Source organism: Callithrix jacchus, chromosome 20 (assembly GCF_049354715.1).
Source record: "Callithrix jacchus isolate 240 chromosome 20, calJac240_pri, whole genome shotgun sequence".
Classification (NCBI taxonomy): Eukaryota; Metazoa; Chordata; class Mammalia; order Primates; family Cebidae; genus Callithrix; species Callithrix jacchus.
In genome coordinates, this window is record NC_133521.1 from 27,189,043 (window position 1) to 27,215,866 (window position 26,824).

Genomic DNA, 26,824 nt, shown 5'->3' on the forward strand with positions numbered 1-26,824 from the left:
GACCACTCGAGCCCAAGAATTTGAGATCAGCCTAGACAACATAAGGGGACCGTGTCTCTACAAAACACACACACACACACACACACACACACACACACACACACAAAAAAAAAAAAAAAAAAAAAAAAACCTAGCTCAGCATGGTGGCACACACCTGTGGTCCCAGTTACTCGGGAGGCTGAGATAGGAGGATCAATTTAGGCCCAGGAGCTTAAGACTGCAGTGAGCTGTGAACATGCCACTACACTCTAGCCTGCGTGACAGAACTAGAGTTTGAAAAGTTAATCTAGTTCTAGTACAGATTTGATATAAAAAAACAAAAGTAAAGCAGGCTATGTGTCCAGTAACATCAATTGCTAGACCTATCTCCTGTTTATGTATTCACTGGGATGCCCTACAGGCATCTCAAATTCATAATTTAAAACTGAATTCTCCTCTTCCCAGGTTTACTCTTAACTCATATTCTCTATCATGGGAAATAGCTCCACCTTTCATCAATTTTCCCAAGCCAGAGTTCCTGTGAGCTGTTTGGAACTCCCTTTTTTTTCCCCTCTCCTTTCCCCTCTGTAGCCAGTCATCCATTTTAATTCATCTATTTAAACAGCTTTAAATTCATAGCCTATTCACTGTTTTGACTGCCACTTCCTTGGTTCAAGATTTCATTATTTCTTGCTCAGGCTGTTATTGTAAAAACCTTCTTATTCATCTCCATCTCTAGGACCTAATCTATTCTCTGTATTCCTGGTAGGATGATCTTCCTCAAATATATGTTTGAGTTTATCATTTCTTTGCTTAAAACCCTCAAAGGCTCCCTGTGTGCTGAGGGATAAAATCCTTACTGCTGAGCATGATACACAAGCCCTGTCATAATCTGGCCTCACCCTGGCTTTAGTAGCTTCATTTCATGTTACTGCTTGTAACTTCTATGTTCTGAGTAACTGAGTTACTTAAAAAACTGAGATGAAAATACTCTTTTTGTTCTGGTTTGCTTTTATAGTTTCTCCTTCCTTTTCCCAAATCTGTCTAAGTACCCATTTCAGTATTCATGATTGACTTCAGGTGTTACATCCTCTCTGACACCTTCTCAGATCCTCCACAGATAACATTAATGGTTCCCTCTTCTCCAGTTGCCTAACACTTCATACTTTTATTAAAGCACATATTGCATTATTTTAAACTTGACTCATTTTATTATCTTTAGACTGTAAACTGCTTATGGGTGATTTTCTTTTGTATTGTGCCCCCAAATAGTATAGGTGCTAAATAAATGTTGAATGAATGTTTAATTACTGCTCTGTCAGGTTGAAGGTGATAGTGAAGAGGAGCTGGCATAGACAAAAATACCTAGCCCCTGTGATTGGAAATAAGGTGTGAAACAAGTAATTATATGACCAAGAGAAAACTCATGGTATATTTTGTAACCAAGATTCTGTTGCCTTTTTCAACCAAAATGTTTGGTTTTGTTTGATTTTAAACAGAAAGTAGCAAAGTGAGAGGGAGAGCAATGTAGATTGGTCTTTTCTTTCCTCTCTTTTCTTCCTTTTTTTTTCCTCTTGAGACAAGGTCTTGCTCTGTCACCCAGCCTAGAATGCAGTGGCACAATTACAGCTCACTACAGCCTTGACATCCTGGGCTCAAGTAGTCCTCCTGCTGGATCTTACAGGGATGAGCCACCATCCCTGGCCCTAGATTGGCTTTTGATATCTAAAATATCTAAACTGATATCTAAAAATGAAGACATGAAATAAGTTTGTTTACTCTGATAGATTCATTTCTTTGCAAATTAAGATCTTACAGCGAGAAACTACGGTTACCTAGCTGAATTTTTTTGAATCCTTAGTAGTTAATAAATTCTTAATGAAATGTATGTCTGGATGCACTTTTTGGAACACTCTTGAACTTACAAGAGAGTTGTGAATTGGCTGAGCGCAGTGGCTCATGCCTGTAATCCCAGCACTTTGGGAGGCTGAGGCAGGTGGATCATGAAGTCAGGAGTTCAAGACCAGACTAGTCAAGATGGTGAAACCCTGTCTCTACTAAAAATACAAAAATTAGCTGGTTATGGTGGTGGTGTGCCTGTAATTTCAGCTACTCAGGAGGCTGAGGCAGGGAGTTGCTTGAACCTGGGAGGCAGAGGTTGCAGTGAGCCGAGATTGCGCCACTGCACTCCAGCCTGGCGACAGAGCAAGACTCTGTCTCAAAAAAAAAAAAAAAGTTGTGAATATAGTGCAAATAATTTTTTTTTATGAATCATTTGAGAATAAGTTGCTGACATGGTGCCTTGCTGCCTCCCAGTACCTTATTTCAACAAATAATAATCATTCCCTTACATAATCACAATAGAGCTACCAAAATAAAAATCAACATCGATACATTTTTTTACCTAGTCCTCAGATCCTATTCAGGTTTTGCAAATTGTCTTGATAATTTCCTATATAGCAAAAGGATCCAGTTTAGAATTATGTTATACCGCTTTAGTTTCCCTCAATCCGAAATCATTCCTTGGTGTTTCCTGGACTTTTATGGTTTTTTTTTTTTTTTTTTTTTGAGACATAGTCTTTCTCTGTCGGCCATGCTGGAGTGCAGTGGTACAATCTCAGTTCACTGCAGGCTCCTCCTCCTGATTTCAAGCAATTTTCATGCCGCAGCCTCCCAAGTAGCTGGGACTACAGGCACACCCCACCATGCTCAGCTAAGTTTTTAGTTTTTGTTTTTTTTTTGAGACAGAGTCTCGCTCTGTCACCCAGGCTGGGGTGCAGTGATGTGATCTTGGCTGACTGCAACCTCCTCCTCCTGGGTTCAAGCAATTCTTCTGCCTCAGATTCCCAAGTAGCTGGGATTACAGGCGTGTGGTTGGTCAGGCTGCTTTTGAACTCCTGACCTCAGGTGATCTACTTGCCTTGGCCTCCCAAAATGCTGGATTACAAGCATGAGCCACCATGCCTGACCCATGCTGTCTTTTGTGTTCCTTTGATATACCTCATAATTCTTTGAGTACTTTCTTACCTTTAACAAAACAAGACATTCCAGGATCATCTTGTGTTTTGCCTGTCCCAGCCCTGATACTACCTATATCTCTGAAAAGTCCTGTTACTTTTGGGGTGCCACTCCTCCTAGGACCTTTCAGAGGAACAGAACTTAGGGAACATATGTATATTTATATACATACATACACACACACACACACACACACACATATTTATGTCTATATTTTTCTACCTATACATATTGACTGATAAGTTCACATTAATACCTTCAGTTGCAATGCAATACCATAGGGTTCCTCCTCCTTTTCACCCTGTGTTTGTAACTCACTCTTTGACACTGAGAAACTTGATTTCCTTTCATCTTATTATATTTACTTATTTGATCAATCTCCTCTTGTAACCAATCTCCCATTGCCACTGCCTCCCACTTTGACACATTAATACCCTAATTACCTTAATTATGGCCTCTCATAGCTTGCCTCCTACATGGATGCTCTTGATACCCAGGGCTGTCCTCCTGCTCACATGTGAACACCCTCCTGACTCTACTTTATTTCTTACTCCCTACTTTGGGCAGCCCTACTAGGTACATAGCCTCCTATCTTGCTCATCCTGCTAGAATTTTGATACCCTGCCTAAAACTGCCATTTGCTCCTGCTCCCTCAACCCCTATAGATGTCTTCCCTACCCCATTTGAACTCCAACACCCCATGCTGGGCTGCCCATGTATGGAAATGCCCTTTTTACTCTAGTCAGTCTTCTACTTTCCTACCTTAGGAAAGTAGATGCCTTTAGCAAAATGAATGTTATCTCTCTTCAATGAAGAACTATGTTGGCACATTGGAGATGCCAGGCATTTTGTTTTAGAGTGTCTAATGTGAAATTATAAGCTTGGGATTTATCAGCCGATTGAGGTAGTTAATGGAGAATGGAAGAGTAAGGCAATTCATGCAGATGCCTTTCCTATTCTGCTCAGGCTCCAAGGCCTCACATGCTTTGTAAGGTATCTAAACGTTATAAATAAATCATAAATGGTTTACTCAGTGGTGAATGGATCCTTGATGACCTGAGAGTTTTGTTGCTTCTAGGATAGACTCAAGTAATTTCAGAAAACAAAAAAGAAATTTAAAATGTAGATAATCAGAATAGTTAGGTGACTGGTATATTCCATTCTGTCTTTCATGCTAAGAGGTTATTTAGAAAAAAAAAAAATATATATATATATATTTTGAGACTGGGTCTTGCTCTGTCACCCAGGCTGGAGTACAGTGGCACAGTCATGGCTTGCTGCAGCCTTGACCTTCTGGGCTCAAGCAGTCCTCCCACCTTAGCCTCCCAAGTAGCTGGAACTACTTGTACCACCTCGCCTGGCTAATTTTTGTATTTTTTATAAAGACGAAGTCTTGCTGTGTGCCTAGACTGGTCTCAAACTCCTGGACTCAAGTGATCCTCCCACTTTGGCCTCTCAAAGTGCCTGGATTACAGGCATGAGCCACTGTGCCTGGCCGAATATAATTTTAAAATTTTTAAGTGAAAAATAATACCTAGTGGAAAAAAAATATATGGGTATGCTATATCGTCTGTGGAACTCAAGCTGGTTTTCTTATTCCCCAAATTGATGTAATTTATACTGCTGTATATTACTTAAAATGACTTTAAAACACTAGATTGTTTTAGGAAAACAATAATGAAATACAATCCGGAGGAAGTGATATGGATAAATACATGACAGCAGACTAATAAATTGGGTTAAACTTGGAAAATGAGAAAAATTTGTTAAAACAGAGCATCACCTCCCAGTTATTCTTGGACTGCATACTCTTTTAGAAACTAAATATCCAATGGACCTGCAGCCAGTACATTTTTTCCAGTAGAGACGCCAAGTATGATGACTGTCAAGCTTGAAGTGTTTTTAACAAAATGAATGCTGTCTCTCTTCAAGGCAGAACTATGTTGGCACATTGAAGATGCCAGGCATTTTGTTTTAGTGTCTAATTGTGAAATTATAGCCTTGGGATTTACCAGCTGATTGAGTTAGTTAATGGAGAATGGAAGAGTAAGGCAATTCATTCCCAAACCATTTTTTGAAGGTTTTTTTTTTAAGCTCAGATTCCTAGAGTAGCTTCATGTTTAGAGTTTTTAAAAAGTAAAATCTAATATTTAAAACAAGATTAAAATGTTTTAAAATGGATTTTTCAGGATTATAATGTTTGTATTTTATATCAGAGAGCATTCATTGTTTGAGTAACTAATATCTGTTCTGAGCATTAGTTTACTTCTTGGTAAATTTTTAAAGCACTCCCAACACAAAGGAGCATTCTTTTTTCCACAGATATTTCTCTTTAGCTGCTTACTTGACAACTGAACATCTTATTTACAGAGCTTTTTTCCCCTTTTTATTATTCATCTCTGTATATGTGGAAGTCAATAGTATTATTTGTCAACTTTATTTTACTACTCAAAAGTAAATAAGACAGTCTTGAGAAAAGTCATAAAGTAGATGGACTTTCTGACAATTTTGATTTTTACTCTCTGACCCCAAAGCAGTTGAATACCAAGTGCCAGCTCTTAGGTCAACAAGGGTGAGGTAGGGATGAAAATTCTAAGAAAAAATAAGAACTTAGAGTCCTTTTTAAGAGATCATCTTACTTAAGCTTTGTAGCATCTCTATGAGGCTGTGCACTATCCATGTATAGCCCTAATTTTATTGTACTTGATTTGGTTACATATTTTAGTAAAAAGAATACCTGTGAACCCACTGTGCAGCTCTGCTTATTTCTGTTTTTCCTTGTCTCCCATCAAAGGAAGCCACTGTCCTGAACTTTATCATTTCTTTCTTTTATCATGTGTTTTTCTTTTTTTTACTGTCATACAGATATCACATTCTTTATTGATAAAAGCTACCTCACAGGATTGTTTTCAAGTTAAATGAGAAAATTGATATACTGAGCCTGGCCCCCACAAACTGCTCAATAAATGGTAGCTATAATAGTGTTATTACTGTTGTTATTTTGCTGCATGAGAACAGCATTAAAAACATGTCTTTTCCCAGCTGTTTCCTGTGGTTTATCTCCCTGCACTCTTTTGAGGTCTTTTCATCTCTTCCTGGAATGACCAGTAACAGTAAAGCTGTAGAGAAGGGGATGTGGGTGATCAGCCGTTTGGACGTAGATACCCAACGGAGAAGAAACAAACCAGCAAAAAAGTTAAATTGCCCGATTAAATTACCAATTTTTTTTCTTCTCTTTCACTGTCCTGTGCTTCATAATAGGATTTCCGTCTACTTTAAATTTGACACACTGTAGTGAAATTCTTCCACCCTATTATAGACAGTGTTGAATCATAAAAGATTCAATTAACCCAGAAATAATCAGTGACATAAATGGATCTATTAGAATTTACAGAATGATCAAACAAGCCAACCAGTCAGTGTATTTTCACATTGTTTGCCTTTCCACCCAACATTGCGAAGCATTAATTTATTTTCAATATCTGAAAATGTTGATTTCATTTCTCTGTTTCCTTATTCCAGTTGCCCTGGGCTCTATGCTAATGCACCGACATAAGACAGATTCTTAATTTTCTGAACTTGCTTCCCTTTCTGCTTAGCTCCTTTTCTTATATACATATTAATAATTTATGTTAATGGAGTTATTGTATTGCACTTGCCCTAATTCTACTACATGGATACCTAAGCAGTGCACTTACCTTGGCATTTTGGTCAACTAAAATTTATAATGAACTATTAGGTGAGTTGATTACACATTATTGCACAAATTATTGGCAGCATTAATAGAAAAAAATATATAAGAAAATAATCAGGTCAGGCACAATGGCTCACTCCTGTAATTCTAGCACTTTGGAAGGTCAAGACAGGAAGATTGCTTGAGCCCAGGAGTTCAGGAGCAGCCTGGCCAACATAGCAAGACCCTATCTCTACAGAAAAATTAAAAAGGTAGCTGGGCATGATGGTATGCACCTGTAGTCCCAGCTACTCAGGAGGCAGAGGTGGGAGGATCGCCTGAGCAAGGAGGTCAAGGCTGCAGTGAGCCATGATCACACCACTGCATTCTAGCCTGGGTGACAAGAGTGTGATCCTGTCTGAAAATATAAATAAAAAGAAAATAATGACCCTAGTCTTGGCAGACTGAAGAAAGAGTTCTTAGATCAAAAAAGTAAAATCACTTCTAGATTTAAAAAGAGAGAGAGAGAGAACTAGAGTGAGTACATGTAAGTTTGTTGCGCAAGAGCGGATTTTACCAGCTGTTACATTCATCCTTGTTAAGTTTCACCTTATTCCTTTGGGCAGATATTCCAATCTTTCATGATCTGTGATGAATTATGACATAAGATTTGATCCCTTTTAAACTTACTTTGTCATTTGAAAATTCAATATATTTGTTCTAGTTGTTGATATAATAACCACCTTCCTCCAGGTTGAACCTATACATTTTTTGGGTGCTGTTGTTTAGAAGTCATCTATTTTATTTAGTTTATATTTCTTCATCTTGTTTACAATAACTTATAAAGATTTTTATAACATATTTTACTGAATTTAGGATAACTGTGCCTGCAACTATTTTTTAGGATAACTATCTTCCTGATCCTCTAGTAGAAGAGCCTTAAAAGATAAATTAGTTTGTAGCTCTGCCTTCTTCATATACAGAAGCTGTGTAAAGATATGTTTTTGTCCATGAAATTTATCAGAGCATTGTTAAATACCCTGGCGCTCTTGTGTAATTCTTACTTGTGCTTCTTTTATTACTGTCTTCCTTTTTTAAAAAAATCAGCTTTATTGATATGTAATTTATGTACTATAAAGGTTACCCATTTAGAAAGTACAGTTCAGTGGTTATTAATATATACACAGTTGTGTAACCATTGCCATTTTTATCACTACAAAAGAAACTTGGTCTTATACCTGTATATTCTCTCACTCTCTCTTTCTTTTTCTGTTTCATCAAAAAGCGATTTTGCTTTTGTTTTCTAAGGAAGTCTTCCTTCAGAAGCTTCCTTTTCTTTAGGGATTTCCCATTCTATTTCTTTATATCTTGTGTTTATAAGCCTGGAATTTCATTCTTCCCTTATATATATGAAAAAAAGATAACATTAGAAAAATAGATACTGGGGCATAATATGAAGTAGCTGTCACTTATTTAGTGCTGTCATTTTCATAGATTTAAAGTACATATGGGCCAAGTACAGTAGCTCACGTCTGTAATCCAGGCCCTTTGGGAGGCTGAGACAGGAGGATCGCTTGAGTCCAGGAGTTTGAGAGCAGCCTGGGCAACAAAAGGGAGACTCTGTCTCTACAAAAAGTAAATAAATACATAAATAAATGCCAAGTGTAGTGGTGTACGTTTGTGGTCCCAGCACCTCAGGAGGCTGAGGCAGGAGGAGGATCTCTTGAGCTCAGGAGTTGGAGGCTGCAGTGAGTTTTGATTGTGTCTCAGTACTCCAACTTGGATAACAGAGTGAGACCCTAACTCAAATAAAGTACATATGCTCTTATTCAGGATTGCTTTCATTGGCTAGTGGAGACTGTAAAAGTATTTAATTTAGATTGAATTTAGGACTGAATGACAGTATCAATAATTTATGTTTCTTTCTTTTTTTTTTTTTTTTTGAGACTGATTCTGTCACCCAGGCTGGAGTGCAGTGGTGTGATCTCAGCTCACTGCAACCTCTGCCTCCCAGGTTCAAGTGATTCTCCTGCCTCAGCCTCCCAGATAGCTGGGATTACAGGTGCCCACCACCACGCCTGGCTCACTTTTTATATTTTTAGTAGAGACAGGGTTTCTCCATGTTGGCAAGGCTGGTCTCGAACTCCTGACCTCAAATGATCCACCCACCTCGGCCTCTCAAAGTGCTGGGATTATGGGCATGGACCAGGTTCAGGTAACAGCATTTTTCAAGAAACTTTTAAGTTTATTCTTTACTGTGAATGAAGATCATTTAAGAGTACAATTTCTAATTTTAGCTTTCTTTCATGATCTTCTTTCTTATCTCTAGTCACATTAAAGTTAGGATACATAGTTCAGTGATTAACTAGGAGGATAAAAGTATTTATGAATCCAGTAAGCAGTTAACCGGAAGTATTGTCTCTTACCATGGATAAAATGTCTTATGGTGCTACCTTTGTATTTTAAAGTACTCATGCAGATAATTAATAATCTCAAATACTGGAATGTGGGGTTTCTTGGAATACTAGGCAAGTCCCTTAAAACTTGGTATCTCAGTTCTTTTGAAAATAAGTATATGCCTCTAATCGGTCTTTTGAAGTTCCTTCTAACATTGATTCTGCTACCTTTAGAGGATATTTTGGAATTATTTATGTATGGAACTATACAATAAGGGATTTTTTTTTTTTTTTTGAGACAGAGTCTCGCTCTGTTGCCAAGCTGGAGTGCAGTGGCACGATCTTGGCTCACTGCAACCTTCACCTCCCAGGTTCAAGTGATTCTCCTGCCTCAGCCTCCCAAGTATCTGGGAGTACAGGCATGTGCCACCACACCCAGCTAATTTTTGTATTTTTAGTAGTCGGGATTTCACCATGTTGGCCAGCATGGCCTTGGTCTCTTGACCTCACGATCCATCCGTCTCAGCTTTCCAGAGTGCTGGGATTACAGGTGTGAGCCACCATGCCTGGCCATGATAAGGGATTTTTTTTTAAAGTAATAGAGATAATTTTATGTGCAATTAAAGTATTATAAAGTACTTCAGAAAGATACAGGATTCTTTAATCTGGAATACAGAAGTAATTATAACCTAATATAGGTATTGATGCATTATGCAGTTTGATTTAAGAGTTTCCTTTACCTTTGCCTTTCCAGGGTTGGAGATGCCTCAGAGAGTAAGAAGTATTTGCATGAGCCATAGCATTCCTTATTTTTTTTTCTCTTTTTTTTTTTATAGACGGAGTCTTGCTCTGTCGCCAGGCTGGAGTACAGTGGTGGGAATTCGGCTCACTGCGACCTCCACCTCCCGAGTTCAAGTGATTCTTCTGCTTTAGTCTCCTGAGTAGCTGGGAATATAGGCACGTGCCACCATGCCCAGCTAATTTTTGTATTTTTAGTAGAGATGGGGTTTCACCATATTGGCCAGGATGGTTTCGATCTCTTGACCTCATGATCTGCCCGCCTTGGCCTCCCAAAGTGCTAGGATTACAGGTGTGAGCCACCACCAGGCCTTTTTTTATTTTTTAAGCTTCAGTCCACAGAGTTATTCTTTGATGAGATTGTTTTATTTTAATAATTGGGAAAAATGAATTATGATAGTGTTGAATTAAAATATTTGCTCAAGGGCGTTGGGTAAAAGAACAGGACTATACTAATTGACTGGAGAAGCCAATTTAAAGCTGATACACAGTAGTATATGCTATCTGATATGTAAAGGATGATAAATTTTACTTGTACTACTACAAAGGAAGATATTGGACCATCTTGTGTTATTTAGCATTTCTCCCATTCCTTCTACTTTTATCCAATTTTCAATTGTAATAACTGTTTCTGGAGACTATCTTGAACATAAGGAATAAAGCCAAGAAGAAAACAGGGTCAGAACTAATGGGAAATTCATTCTTCAGTTCAATAAGATTATATAATAAAAGAAAAAAATATATCACTTTTTTTTTTTTTTTTTGAAACAGGGTCTTACTCTGTCACCCAGGCTAGAGTGCAGTGACACAGTCATGGCTCACTGTAGCCTTGACCTCAAGCAATTTTCCTACCTGAGCCTCCCAAATAGTTGGGGGTACAGGTGTGTACCATCATGCCTGGCTAATTTTTTGAAAAAAATTTTGTAGAGATGGTGTCACTATGTTGCCCAGACTTGTCTTGAATTCCTGGCCTCAAGCAATCCTCTCACCTTAGCTTCCCAAAGTGGTGATTACAAGTGTGAGCCACTGTGTCCAGCTGCTAATAACTCTTCACATTAGTTATGTGGGATTGGTTTTGAATAATACAGTTCTCTTCATGAGAGAAAAGATATACTCATTTTGTGCCTATAGTACATTGTTGACTGAATCTCTTTTAAAAATTGTTTTCTCTTCTCATTCCCATCCCCCTACAGAATCTGTCTATGATCTTCTCCCAAAGGAGTTACAATTACCTCCATCTAGAGAAACATCTGTAGCATCAATGAGTCAGACAAGCGGTGGTGAGGCAGGCTCGCCTCCTCCAGCTGTTGTTGCTGCTGGTATGCATTTCATTTTATTTTATTAAAAAAAACTAGGGACAACATGAAATCTGGCCAACATGAACAGTGCTGGCAAAATTCATATTAAAAAGTGTGGTTTGAGGGTTTTAAAAGAGGCATTAAAATACGTACTTTTAACCTTAAACTTTTTCAATATGATTTTCTTGTTGTAATTTTTATTTTTAAAAATTTTACATTATCACATCTGTAAGTGCCATTAAAATGGACCTTGTTTTTAAATATGGGAACCAGCTTAAAGTTGTTATGTTGACTGTACTTTAAAAAGGTTAAATAGCAAGCTGTGAATAGAAAATTATATTTGAGTTCCTATTTAATAATTAATTTTAAAGACTTCCTCCAAGGGAGAATATCGTATATGATCTGGAAAAATGACTGAAGCACTTAAGTGACTTTTATATTCATAGCGTGTTACTGAAACCTTTTTCTTATATTTAAAAATATATGTGACTTCATATTTATTGAAAGTAAGGAGTATTTCTATATAATATTTATATAAAGACATTTCTTATATTAATGAAAAAGTATAGAAAGTAATATAAGAAATTTATTAGATTTATTTTTACTCAGCTCTCAAATTATACACTTAATAATGATCCAGTTGGCTCAAATTTTTATTTTACATAAAGAATTTTATATAAGAATAAAAGATTTTACATAAATAAAATACATTTATTTTATTTTACATAAGAATAAAAGATTGACAAATTAATAGAAAAAAGTCTTATCAGTGACAAATTAGTATCAGTGCTTTCTGTAATACTAGTTTGCCCAACTAATATTGGGCTTATAGACTGCTAAGGATGTTTGCTTTAAAAAAAGGAAATATATATATATAGATAGATAGATACATATATATTGAAGTTTTATCTGTCCTAATTAGAAGTTTCTTGCCTAATACAACACCTCTCATCTTTTAAAATGGTATTTAAAGTTTATCAGAGCATTGTTTTCAGTAAAGTAGTTTCAAAATGAGAACAGTGAGGTGTAAGGTGGTTAAATGAGGATATTGGTACTATAGTATAACTTCAGATATATTTCTCATATGCATTAACCTATGTACCATTAACCTTGTGTACCAGTCTTTCTCAAGCTGTATATATAGTGCATTATTGAAGCCTTCCTAGTTGAAGGCAGGAAAACTTTAAATATGGCAAAGAAACTGATCAGCCCTGCTCACTGTTCATGTGTTGCCAGACATTTTCTAACAGTTTCTGTGGATTTAATTGTGAATTAGTGAACTTTTTAGTAATCAAATTGATAAGATGACCTAATTTGCTTTATATCCACTGGGTTCTAAAATGGCTATGATGATTTTTTCTGGAATTTTAAGTTTTAAATCTGCTTTTAAAATTGTATTCAATAATAAAACATGACAAAGATAAAACATTTTTATGAGAGACTTCACTTTAAATCCACAAGTAGAAGTTGAGTAATTGATTTCTTTTGTATCTTTTGAGATTGTTTTTTAAAGATGTGTTGAATCTATATAGAACTAAAAGTCTCTTCCTTATGTGCTTTTTAACATCTGTTGACAGTAGATCCAGTTCCTTTTAAAAGCTGAAAAAAAATGTTAGGTTTAGAAAAAAAATTCTTCGTTTTAAATAATACCAAATTCAATTTTAGAAATTCATATATATATGTAGTTATTGAATTTGGATCACTAATGAAACATTAACCTTCCCCCACCCCAGTATATTTGAGAAAATCTCTCAAGATAAATTACATTGAAAACTTTGAATTGAAAAATCATGAAAATAAGAAATTTAATCAAAGGAAATATTTTGAAGTCATACATTCTTAATTATCTCGAAATTATTGACATTATAAAGATCACAGAAAGAATAAGAATATAGAAAAAGAATAAGAATTATAGTTTTGTTATAGTCACACACGAAGTGTCTGTGATCATTAACAAGTCATTTATAATCTTTTAAAAAAACTTTAGCAACCAACTTAGATTATTCTAGGATTCTAACATCTTAGAAAGAGTACTTTATACCTTATTATAGATAAGAGAGTTTAAATCAGAGAATAATTATTGTAGGGAATCGGTATATATCATTAGAATTATATTTTTATTTGACATTTTAATATTCTTGGTGATAAAACTGTCAAAGAGAGATATTTGGAATATATTACCAAGTTACTCAATGTTTTTCTAGTCAAAAGGCTGGTAGATGTCTAGGGAAAGGCACATTAATTTAGACTTGCATGGTTTTTTCAAAAAAAACCTTTAGCATTTTTGAAAGAATATGGGTTGGGCACGGTGGCTCACACCTGTAATCTCAGCACTTTGGGAGGTCAGGTGGGCAGATCACCTGGGGTCAGGAGTTTGAGACTAGCCTGACCAACATGGCAAAACCTCGTTTCTAATAAAAATAGAAAAAATTTGCCAGGTGTGGTGGCAGGTGCCTGTAATCCCACCTACTCCAGAGGCTGAGACAGGAGAATTGCTTGAACCTGGGAGGTGGAGGCTGCAGTGAGCTGAGACAGCAACATTGCACTCTGGCCTGGGCAACAAGAGCAAAAGTTCGTCTTAAAAAAAAAAAAAAGAAAGTAACGAAAAAAATATGAAATGTATAAAAACATTGACTCTTGATATAGTTAATTCTTCAGAGTTTTAAAGGAGCCGGATTGGCTGCTCTCAGGTATGAGGGCCTGGTGGGAACAGACTTCTAGTTCTGCCATAAAGGTTTGTGTTTGACAAGTTTTAAATTATTTAAAATTTAAAGACTGGGCATATGAGTGTTCATGGACATTTTTGTTGTTGAATTGTTTAAAATGTGTTTCTCAGATTCACCAATCTAGATTTTTTTCCTCTTCATGTAACTGAGGGAATAAGTAAACATGATGCTGCTAATCCACAATCCAGAATATTGGGTAAAAAAGAGTGTCTTTCAAACCTTTATCTGCTTCTACACTCTTCACACTTTTACGCGCTCCCATCAATAATATATTTTGATCCTCTAATCCCTGGGTCAAGATGTAGGGGAAAGGGGCTTATTTAGACACAGTTTCTCCCCACTTCATGGGGCCAAGTGTTAGAATCTGGGAGGTATAGTTCAGAGTCACCAATCTGAGATTTGTTGTCCTTCCCAATTTTTTAAGAGGTATGTTCTAGCTCTGTCACTCATGCTAGAGTGCAAGCTGCAGTCATAGTTCACTGCAGCCTTCAACTACCGGGCTCAAGTAGCCTCCGGCCTCAGCTGGGAAATAAGTGCACACCACCACACTTGGCTAATTTTTTTTACAGACAGGGTCTATCACCCAGGCTAGATGCAGTGGTGTGACCTTGACTAGCTGTAGCCTCAACCCCCTGGGCTCAAGTGATCCTCCCACCTCAGTCTCCTGAGTAGCTGGGATCACAGGCATATACCACCACATGGACCTGGTTTATTTTATTTTATTTTTTGAGACAGTCTCATTGTGTCGCCCAGTCTGGAGTACAGTGGTGTGATCTCAGTTCACTGCAACCTCCACCTCCCAGGTTCAAGCGATTCTCCTGCCACAGCCCCTGGCATTATAGGTACACGCCACCATGCCCAGCAAATTTTTGTGTTTTTAGTAGAGACAGGGTTTCACCATGTTGGTCAGGCTGATCTCAAACTCGTGACCTCAGGTGATGGACTTCGCTAATTTTTGTATTTTTTGTAGAGACAGGGTCTCACTATACTCCTTGTCCAGGCTGGTCTCAAACAGACTCCTGAGCTCAAGTCATCCTCCTTCCTTGGCCTCCCAAAGTGGTGGTATCACAGGTGTGAACCACTATGCTTGGCCCTGGATTGTTTTTTAATTTTTTGTAGCGATGTCTTGCTGTGTTGCCCAGGCTGGTCTCAAATCCCTGGCCTCAAGCAGTTCTACCTTGGGCCTCCCAAAGCACTGGAATTATAGGTGTGAGCCACCACACTGGGCCCTCCTCATTTTTAAGATTCTGTTTTTGTCCCAGTGGATAGATAGTTAAGCCTTAGATGTTCACTGTATCAATGAATAAAAGCTTTAGAAATATAAACTTTTTGAACCATTTTGTAAGTTCTTAGTAGTTAAAAGAGAGGCCATGTTCCTAAAACATAAAAGGTATGCAAATGAATTGATGATACTTTTTGGCAAAAAGAATAAGAAATTGATTAAGAAAGAAGTACAAATCATGAAAATATTCTTGTTTATTTTTTGTATAATCTTATGGTATAGCTTGTACAGAATTAAAACGTAGATATTATTTAGGAGAACTAAATGAGTTATATCAGAATTTGGGGCATTTGAAAAGATATATTCAGGTTTGGGTTTTTTTTTTAAAATAATAGCTTTATTGAGACATAATTCGCATGCTGTATAACCAAATATTTTAAATCTATGTATTTATAGTTTTAATCCTTAAATTTACTTAACTTATTTAAAATAGTCTTTCATGGAAGTAAGCAGTAAACTTTAGTCTTCATTTTAAGAAATCAAGTTATTTTCTTGTTCTCTCCTAGACTCAATTTGATTGGCTTCATTTGGGAATGTGATATTGTGTTTATTAGTTTATTTCAAAATATATTTTGCTAAGTGGACTGTTTTAAGTTTCTTTAAAAATTTTAATTCAAATTCTTGAGCTAAACAATGAATTAAACTATAGGTTTTACAGCCAGAGGATCTTAACGTGTTAATAATTCTTTTTCACAGTTTCATAATATTGATATTTTGCTTTTAGTAATTATATATTAGTACTCTCTAGAAGTAACAGTACACTAATACCTCATAGCAGTTTTTAACATGTATAGATAATACACAGTCCTAAAGCACATACAGTGGAAATCTTGGTTGAATATCTCTACTTGTTGGACCACTGTAGGTTTTTAAGTGCATAACTTAATGTGAAGTGATCCATTTAATAAACTTTTCTTTTGGAAGAGCTTTACTGTATAGTGCTTTGAATTCTATGCCCTGTCACTTAATAAATCTCAAGTATGTAACAAGTATTTTCTACAAAGTTTCATTGAGTGCTATTTATGCTACAGGAGAAGGCACTAGATATCTAAATTAATGTCCTATAATCAAGTAAGAATGATATTCATTTCATATCTCTTAATCACCTGAATTAAAATCATAGAAATTTGTAAACCATCTGTAACAATAAACTGTACCAAAAAATGAGGTGAAGAAAATATGTTATGCCTTCCTGTAGGAGACAGCTTTTAAAAAATGAAAATATATTATCATTTTTAAGTTACTACCATGTGGCAGGAATTGTATTAGACAATTTGCATGTCTTCATATCACAATCCTTCTAGCCATAAAGTACCTCTCTTCTTTCCTTTACTTAGTTCTTACTCCTTTGCGTTATGCTTGAGGGAATTTGGCATTGTATTCCATCACTTCAGTTAGGGAAACACAAGATCCTTGACTAGGCAATGTATAGAATATTGAGTTGAAAAGCCATACCACCTCTCTACAAGTGTCAGGATCTTCAGAAAGTATATCCCATGTACACATATGTGGGCCGTGGGATATACTTTCTGACTTTGTTATTCTGTCTTGTTGACACTTTCTCAGTGGGAACCTGTATTAGTCTGTTTTCATGCTGCTCATAAAGACATACCCGACACAGGGAAGAAAAAAAGGTTTAATTAAACTTACAGTTCACATGGCTAGGGAGGCCTCAGAATCATGGTAGGAGGCAAAAGGCACTTCTTACATGGCGGCAGCAGCAGCAGCAAGAGAAAATGAAGAGGAAGCAAAAGCAGAAACCCCTGATAAACGCATCAGATCTCATGAGACTTATTAGCTAACATAGGAATAACATAGGAAAGACCAGCCCCCATGATTCAGTTACTTCCTCCTGGGTCCCTCCCAGAACACATGGGAATTCTAGGAGATATAATTCAAGTTGAGATTTGAGTGGGGACACAGCCAAACCACATCATTCTACCCTTGGCCCGTCCAAATATCATGTCCTCACATTTCAAACCTAATCATGCCTTCCCAACAGTTCCTCAAAGTCTTAATTCATTTCAGCATTAACACAGAGTCCACAGTCCAAAGTCTCACCTGAGACAAGGCAGGCTCCTTCTGCCTATGAACCTGTAAAATCAAAAGCAGGCTGGCCAGACACGGTGGCTCACGCCTGTAATCCCAGCACTTTGGGAGGCTGAGACAAGCAGAACACGAGGTCAGGAGTTCAAGACCAGCTTAACCAACATGGTGAAACCCTGTCTCCACTAAAGATACAAAAATTAGCTGGGCATGGTGGTACATGCCTGTAATCCCAGCTACTCAGGAGTCTGAGGCAGGAGAATTGCCTGAACCTGGGAGGTGGAGGTTGCAGTGAGCCTCTTCTACCTCCCAGGTTCAAGCAATTGCACATTGTGCCACTGCACTCTAGCCTGGCAACAGAGTGAGACTTTGTCTCAAAAAAAAAAAAAAGAAAATCTAAACAAGCTGGTTACTTCCTAGATACAATAGGAGTACAGGTACTGGGTAATTATAGCTGTACCAAATGGGAGAAATTGGCCAAAATAAAGGGTTTACAGGGCCCATGCAGGTCTGAAATCCAGTGGGACAGTCAAATTTTAAAGCTCCAAAATTATCTCCTTTGACTCCAGGTCTCACATCCAAGTCATGCTGATGGAAGAGGTGGGTTCCCAGGGTCTTGAGCAGCTGTGCCTCAGTGGCTTTGCCAGGTACAGCCTCCCTTCCAGCTGCTTTCATGGGCTAGTGTTGAGTGTCGGTGGCTTTTCTAGGTGCACAGTACAAGCTGTCAGTGGATCTGTCATTCTGGGGTCTGGAGGACAGTGGTCCTTTCCTCACAGATCTCCTAGGCAGTACCCCAGTAGGGACTCTGTGGCGGGGGGGCGGGGGCTCCAACCCCACATTTCACTTCTGCACTGCCCTAGCAGAGGTTCTCCATGAGGGCCCCCACCCCTGCAGCAAACTTTTGCCTAGGCATCTAGGGGTTTCCATAATCCTCTGAAATCTAGGTGGAGGTTCCTGAATCTTAATTCTTGACTTCTGTTCACCACAGGCTCAACACCACATGGAAGCTGCCAAGGTTTGAGGCTTCCATCCTCTGAAGCCACACCCCGAGCTGTATGTTGGCTCCTTTCAGCCACGGCTGGAGTGGCTGGGATACAGGGCACCAAGTCCCTAGCCAGCACACAGCACAGGGACCCTGGGCCCAGCCCACAAAACCATTTTTCCCTCCTGGGCCTCCAGGCCTGTGATGGGAGGGGCTGCCACAAAGGTCTCTGATATCACCTAGAGACATTTTCCTCATGGTCTTGGGGATTCACATCAGGCTCCTTGCTACTTACACAGATTTCTACAGCCAGTTTGATTTTCTCCCCAGAAAATGGGTTTCTTTTTTTCTATTGCATAGTCAGGCTACAAATTTTCCAAACTTGTATGCTCTGCTTCCCTTATAAAACTGAATGCCTTTAACAGAACCCAAGAACAAATGCTTTGCTGCTTAGAAATTTCTTCTGCCAGATACCCTAAATCATCTCTCTCAAGTTGAAAGTTCCACAGATCTCTAGGGCTGGGCCAAAATGCCACCAGTCTCTTGGCTAAAACATAAGAATAGTTGCCTTGCTGGGTGCGGTGGCTCACGCCAATAATCCCAGCACTTTGGGAGGCCAAGGTGGGTGGATCACGAGGTCAAGAGATTGAGACCATCCTGGTCAACAAGGTGAAACCCCATCTCTACTAAAAATACAAAAATTAGCTGGGCATGGTGGTGCATGCCCGTAGTCCCAGCTACTCAGGAGGCTGAGGCAGGAGAATTGCCTGAACCCAGAAGGCGGAGGTTGCAGTGAGCCGAGATCATGCCATTGCACTCCGGTCTGGGTAACAACAGCAAAACTCCGTCTCAAAAAAAAGAAAAAGAATAGTTGCCTTTATCCAGTTTCCAACAAATTCCTTATCTCCATCTGAAACCACCTCAGCATGGACCTTATTGTCCATATCGCTGTCAGCATTTTGGGCAAAGCCGCTCAGCAAGTCTCTAGGAATTTCCACACTTTCCCACATTTTCCTGTCTTTCTGAGCCCTCCAAATTCTGCCCGTTACCCAGTTCAGAAGTCACTTCTACATTTTCAGGTATCTTTTCAGCACCATCTGACTTCTGGTACCAATTTACTTTATTAGTCCATTTTCATGCTGCTGATAAAAACATGCCCCATACTGGGAAGAAAAAAGGTTTAATTGGACTTACAGTTCCACATGGCTGGGGAGGTCTTAGAGTCGTGGCAGGAGGTGAAAGCCACTTTTTACACGGTGACGTCAAGAAAAGATGAGGAAGAAGCAAAAGGAAACCCCTGATAAACCCATCAGATCTCATAAGAATAGCGAGGGAAAGACCAGCCCCCATGACTCAGTTACCTCCCCCTGGGTCCCTCTTGCAAGACATGGGAATTCTGGGAAATAAAATTCAAGTTGAGATTTGGGTAGGGACATAGCTAACCATATCAGAATCTTTGTATATAAAAGGAACATTATTAGAGGATGATAGGAAGGATAGGAAATTTGTGAAGGACTGATAATTCTGTAAAGTCTACTGATTTAGAGTTCTTCATAGAATTTTTAAAATGAAATTATTTAAATTGCATGGTTAATGATCAAAACTTCTGGTAGAGGCCAGGTATGATGGCTAACGCCTGTAATTCCAGCACTTCGGGAGGCCGAGGTGGGCAGATCACCTGAGGTCAGGAGTTCGAGACTAGTCTGGCCAACATGGTGAAATCCCGTCTCTACTAAAAATAGAAAAATTAGCTGGGTGTAGTGGCAGGCACCTCTAATTCCAGCTACTTGGGAGGCTGAGGCAGGAGAATCGCTTGAACTCAGGAGATAGAGATTACAGTGAGCTGAGATCAAGCCATTGTACTCCAGCCTGAGCGACAGGGGCTAGACTCTCAGACCAAAAAAAAAAACCTCTGGTAGACCAATTTATGACTTCTGTTTGTTATGTCTAGGAAATTTATTTTGTCTACAATTGGATCTAATGTACACTCTACTCCAGACCCAGGTCTAAAACCTGATTGATTAAATCAGAAGCTTTTATTTATTTATTTTAATTAAAAAAATTTTTTTAATTAGGTGGAGTCTCACTCTGAACTCCTGACGTTGTGATTCCCCCACCTCAGCCTCCCAAAGTGATGGGATTACAGGTGTGAGTCACCACACCCTGCCAAATCAGAAGTTTTTAATGATGCTGTAAACTTTTTTTATTATTGTTTTGGTCATATCTTAAAAAAAGAAATGTAGGGCTGGGTGCAGTGGCTCACACTTGTAATCGCACTTTGGGAGGCTGAGGCGGGTGGATCACCTGAGGTCAGGAGTTCAAGACCAGTCTAGCCAACATGACGAAACCCCATCTCTACTAAAAAATACAAAAAATTAGCCAGGTGTGGTGGTGGGCACCTGTAACCCCCACAACTCAGGAGGCTGAGGCAGGAGAATCACTTGAACCCGGGAGGCAGAGGTTGCATTGAGCTGAGATTGTGTCATTGCACTCCAGCCTGGGCAACAGAGAGAGACTCCATCTCAAAAAAAAAAAGGAAAAACATTGGACTAGAATTGGCAGGGATGCCTTTATTTTTTAATCTAAACTATTATAAAATGTATAGCGTATTGAAGTGTCCTTCAGATAACATCCCTTGGAACTGTTTTTCTCTCTAATTTTTAAGTTTAGTGTTTTTATCTTAAAGTGACATTATCTTTCAGTAGTACAGTATTTGTCTCTCTCTGCCTCTCTTTTTAGCCTATACTTTCTGGGATCTTTGGCAGTGTAATAAATGTAGCTATCAGCTAGTATAATTATTTCCTTTTGTGTTTAAATTATTTGGGATAGAAGATTATGTCTGAGTTTTAGTCTCTTCATTTATTATTGATAAGTGATGCTATCCAGTAGTACTTAAATCATTAGATGATGGAAAACATCTTTTTCTTCTATTAGGAAAGAATTTTAAAAGGACTTAAAATGAAATTATTTAATGTATGTATCTAGTACATGTTTTATACACTGTGCTTAGATATTTTGGGTTGAATTTTTGTTTGAATAGAACAAAAAATACATTTAAAACATTGTGATAAGTTTCAGGATAAGCATTTTATTATTCAGGAAGCATTCTTTAGTAAATATATGAGTATATTCATGGTACTCTGATAAGGTAGAAATGATTATTTAAAGAGAATTCACATTAAAAACTGGAGGGTAATTGTTTTATAATATTAGAACCCTGAATGGCAATTTAATGGACTAGAGAAGAAAAAGATAGTCTGCAGTAAATCAGTAACAGACCCTTCAGCTTCAGCAGTAGTGCTCATTATTTTAAAAAATAGAGCCTCTAGGATCAAACATATACAAAGTAGCATATATCATTAAAAGAATAAATTGGTATATTTTTTAAGGGAAGTATAAGGAAGTATGTGGGAGTCAGTATGGCATGAAAAATGAAAAGGTTATTTTGCTGCTAAAGTAAAGGTTTTTTTTTTTTTTTACAGTGTAAGTGCATTGCTCAGAACATATCTTCTTTTACTCTTTATAAGTGTTTCGGTAAGGGAACAGCCTGAAAAACAGCTGAAAGAGAATTCTGGCTTATGGATTAGATTGCATCTATAAACAGAACAAATTGGTGAATACGAGTTAACAAAAATTTTTTATAAGAAATTTCCCCATATGCATTCAGAGGTTAATAATTTAATTTTTTGAAGTTTATTTTAAAACATTGCTTATTTTAGCATGTAAACTTTTGTTGGGTGGGAAAAGTACAAATGGGAGATTGAAACTGTTTTATTCATGTAAATTAAATGATCAACCCTACAATTTTTTTTAATAATCTGGATTGCTTATTTTATATGCTGGGATGCTAGTTGTTTTTTCTATTAATACACTTAACTTGCATTCTAGCTTCGCCATTCAGAGACAGGCATCGTGTGGTGGGTTGTGTGACAGTGTCTGTCAATAGTGAAGACAAATAGTGCCAGAGACACTTAACCCATCCAATCTCACCCAGGGTATAGGTCGGTCTCGTTTTTCAGACTTCTTCCTAAGTCTTTTCTTCTTTCTTTCTTTCTTCTTTCTTCCTTTCTTACTTTTTTTTGTTTGTTTCTAAATAGTGGATTGATATTGATTGAAACTAAACCATTTTGTAAAGTTTTAAACTTTTAATATTATAAGAAGAAGAAAAGTAGAAAATGAAGGTTGGCATGTAAGGTGTTGACAAAGCAGGTTTGCAGCCACTTTGTGTGTTTTACATATTTCAATCTCTTGGCAACATGAGTATGTTGGCCTTACAATTTTTTTTCTGAATATCTTTATTCTTTAATCTGGAAATATGTCCTTGTGTCTGGTAACTTTATTCTTTAATCTGAAATATGTCCTTGTGTCTGGTAACTTTTATCAGATAAGAATTTTACAGTTGGTCGTTGTTACCAGTAAGAAAAATACAGTGCTTAAGAAGAAATAACTAAGATTGAACAATATGTGTTTTAGATCAGAAATTGTTTCTGGCCGGGCAAGGTGGTTCGCACCTGTAATCCCAGCACTATGGAAGGCTGAGGCGGGCAGATCAACTGAGGTCAGGAGTTTGAGACCAGCTTAACCAACATGATGAAACCCGTCTCTACTAAAAATACAAAATTAGCCAGGTGTGGTGGTGCATGCCTGTAATCCCAGCTACTTGGGAGGCTGAGGCAGGAGAATTGCTTGAACCTGGGAGATGGAGGTTACAGTGAGCCAAAATTGCACCGCTGCACTCCAGACCAGGCAACAAGAGCGAAACTCTGTCTCAAAAAAAAAAAAAAAAAAAAAGTCCAGGTGCAGTGGCTCATGCCTGTAATCCCAACACTTTGGGAGGTGGAGGCGGGTGGGACACAAGATCAGGAGTTTGAGACCAGCCTGGCCAATATGGTGAAACCCCACCCCGTCTTTACTAAAAATACAAAAATTGGCCGGGCGTGGTGGCAGGCGCCTGTAGTCCCAGCTATCCAGGAGGCTGAGGCAGGAGAATCGCTTGAACCTGGGAGGCGGAGGTTTCAGTGAGCTGAGATCATGCCATTGCACTCCAGCCTGGAACAGAGTGAGACTCTGTCTCAAAAAAAAAAAAAAAAAGGAAAGAAATTTTTTCGAAGTATCCTGTGGGTTTTTTTATGCTTATTTTCTGAACAGTCAATAATTTATTCCTTCTTTGTTCCACTATGTGTTCACTAGGCACACCTGCAAAATTTTATGGCTTTTTTTAACTGACTTTTTAAGAAAACTCTATTGATTTTGCACAGATGTTGAAAAATTATAAAATATATACATATTCAAATGTTCAGAATCAGATTTTAATCTTGGAAGCTTGGAAGTTAAATGACATTTCTGTCATGTATTTTAAGTCAGTGAAAAGTATTTCTTTTGAGGGCTTTAACAAATATTTCTAACTTCAAAGCTTTCTATTTAAAGTATCGTTAGTTCCATATAAAGTATCATATCTTTTTAATGATATTTTAAGCACTAATGTATTATGGTAGTTAAAATAATTTATAGTTGACAAATCTAGAACTGATGGTTCTTTAGTTTAAAATATAGTTTAAGCAAGGAGTATATAAAATCTGTATGGATTTCTGTAAATGGTACCATCTAAAATCTTTTTTTCAGGCTGGGCACGGTGCCTCACGCCTGTAATCCTAGCACTTTGGGAGGCTGAGATGGGAGGATCGCTTGAGCCCAGGAGTTCAAAATCAGCCTGCGCAACATGGTGAAACCCTGTCTCTACAAAAAAATAACAAAAATTAGCGAGGCGTGGTAGTGCGCACATGTAGTCCTAGCTATCCAGGAGGCTGAGGTGGGATGATCACTTGATCCTGGGAGGTTGAGGCTGCAGTGAGTTGTGATTATGCCCCTGTACTTTATCCTGGGTGACAGAGCAAGACCATCTAAAAAAAAAGAAAGAAAGAAAAAAGAAATTTGAAAAATTAAATCCTTTTTCATTTTTTATTAAATTGCAGATTCTGGGATATCCATATTCCATGTAGATATTATTTAATATCTGCCAATCTTTAAATCTCAACTACTTTTGTGTGTTTGTAGGGAACCTTAGTGTTTCCATCAATATGCACAATTCAAGTTCACCATCATTACTGACATTTGGTCTAATAATTAGCAACTGCTAATAGTGGCATATAGACTTAAATACAGGGTACTTTACATGTGACACTTACCTTCTCTTTTAAATTTTTAAAATTATTCTATTTAAAATAATCTAACATTATAAATTTCTATTAGTAAATTATAGGATGATCTGTTTTTTCCTTTGTTGTGCTTTCAGTGGTCACAGAAAATTCTGTAGAACAAATAAAATTATTCTATATAAATTAGACTATAGGTTCAAAGATATTTCCTTCATAAAAGAAAATAAAATTAATGAAATATATTCACATGGCCATGTGCCATGGCTCACGCCTGTAATCTCAGCTCTTTGGGAGGCTGAGGTGGAAGAATCCCTTGAAACCTGGGAGGCAGAGGTTGCAGTGAGCTGAGATCACACCACTGTACTCCAGCCTGGGTGACAGAGCAAGATTCCCTCTCAAAAAAAAAAAAGAATATATAGATGGGGCAGGATTGCATTCACACTTTAGTTCTACAGATGTCAAGCTATTTTTTTTGATATTTTATTTAGTGATACAGTGACTGAAAGATCTTTATAGACATATTGAGTACATTTACAACAATCCCAGGAAGATTTGTTAGCATTTTCTGGGAATGCTTGGAAATGACAAATTAGCATTAGACATTTAAAATCTTCTGATATCATTATTTTAGGTATTTATATTTTGATAGGATATTAAAGATTTTTTTCATGGTAAATTTATGGATATATAAGTAGGTAATTTGGCTTATTTATAGTTTAAGGAAATAAAATTACTACAGTACTCTCTGTAGAGATAGCAAATAGGTACTTCTAAACTATTAGTATTTCCCTTGTATTAAATAATGCTATCATAGTAAAGTATATTCTAAGTACTCTTATTCTTCAACCTACATTTATTTGCAAGCTTAACTTTAACTCAAAATACATATCAAATTTTTGGCTCTCCATAATCAATTTAATAAATTTGAATTTTATTACATGCTGGGCACTGTGATAGGTGTTGGGAGGATCTGAGATGAGAAAGATACTGTCGCTGCTTTCGAGGTGCTCACAGTTCATACCCTCCACTTTACTACTTCACCTGGCATTATTAAGGCACTCAGATCTCTTGCTAATCAGAATGTAACATCTTGATATGAAACATTTTATACATCATCAGAGCCATGTCAGAATAAAAAGTTTTTAAAAAAAAGATTTTATACATCATCATCATTGTCAGAATATCAGTAATACCATTGTAAAGAGTTTTAGGCTGGGTGTGGTGGCTCATACTTGTAATCCCAGCACTTTAGGAGGCCAAAGCAGGAGGATTGCTTGAACCTAAGAATTCGAGACCCAGCCTGGGCAACATGACAAAACCCTGTCTCTACAAATAATTTAAAAAGTAGCCAGGCATGGTGTTGTGTGCCTGTAGCCTCGGCTACTTGGGAAGCTGAGGCAGGAGGATTTCTTGAGCCCCGGAGGTTGAGGCTGCGGTGAGCCATGATTGTGCCACTGCACTGTAGCTTGAGTAACAGAGCTTAAAAAAAAAAACAAGAGTTTTATAGTTTTACAAAAATTATCTCATCTGTCTTAAAATGAGTAGAATCTTTGCAATTTGGGGGCCAAACTGAGGTATACTTTAACAAGTAATGTTATTTTTCAATTAAAAGATGCTTACTTTCTACTCTGACAGAGTTAATATTCTCAGTGTCAGAGTTTTGTGCTAATTAACTTTTTCTTTAAGAAGTATAGCCAGGAAATGAGAGGAAATGCAACAATCATGTGTTAGTTGTACAAGGAAAATGTATAGAATATTTAAATTTACATAGGGTATGATATCACAGTTTGGCATACTTGTCCCAGAGCACACACTTATGTATGACTGTTAAATCATTTGGGTTTTATCATCACTACGGTTTTGATAAGGTTTACAAGATAAAAATTTTACCTCAGAGAATAAGGCAAGGTTACATCGTGCATATTAAATTCATAAATATATAACTTGCTTTTGAGTTCATGATTGCTTTTCACCTGTACTTTCCATCTGTCATGAACAGGGATCCCTGAGATGTTCATACTCTGCATTCTCATGTGCATGATCCTTAGATTTAAAAAGGGTGAGTGGGAGAAAGCTGCTTTATGGAAATATAAGTTCACAGCATTCATGTTTTTTGTGTTCCACTGCAAATATTGCATGCTGCATACTTGTATGCTGCATACTTGTATTTCTCTGAAAATGAAGAACAGGCTTACACACAAAAAAAAAATTGTTTCGTTTTTGCCAATAATTGGAACAGATGGAGGAATGTTAGATATAATACCTTTTCTATTTTTTCTAAAATGAATTCTGTAGTATTTTTCAAAAGACAAGAAAAAAATTTATATTTAAACTCAAAGTGGCTACAAATCAGCTCCTAAACTGTCACTGGCATTAGCATATAGATTTTGTAGTTTTTATAAATCTTTTACAATATTTATTTACTAAGAAAACATTGCATTAATGCATGTTACAAAATTGTTAAGTTTTCC

At 37.3% G+C, this 26,824-nt stretch overlaps 1 protein-coding gene across 10 annotated transcripts in view; it reads left to right on the top strand.

The window, feature by feature from the left end:
* The window catches only part of NFAT5 (nuclear factor of activated T cells 5), a 126,525-nt gene that overhangs the window by 50,131 nt on the left and 49,570 nt on the right, over positions 1-26,824 (top strand). For 4 of the 10 annotated variants that reach the window (XM_054248481.2, XM_054248482.2, XM_035282047.3 and 1 more), the window contains one exon: positions 11,058-11,183. In XM_054248481.2, the coding sequence (XP_054104456.2) occupies positions 11,126-11,183 (58 nt within the window). In that variant the 5' untranslated portion in view covers positions 11,058-11,125. Of the gene's footprint in view, positions 1-11,055; positions 11,184-22,044; positions 22,200-26,307; positions 26,413-26,824 lie in introns of those variants that run through there. The other 6 variants (XM_054248483.2, XM_054248486.2, XM_054248484.2 and 3 more) reach the window with 3 other exon arrangements.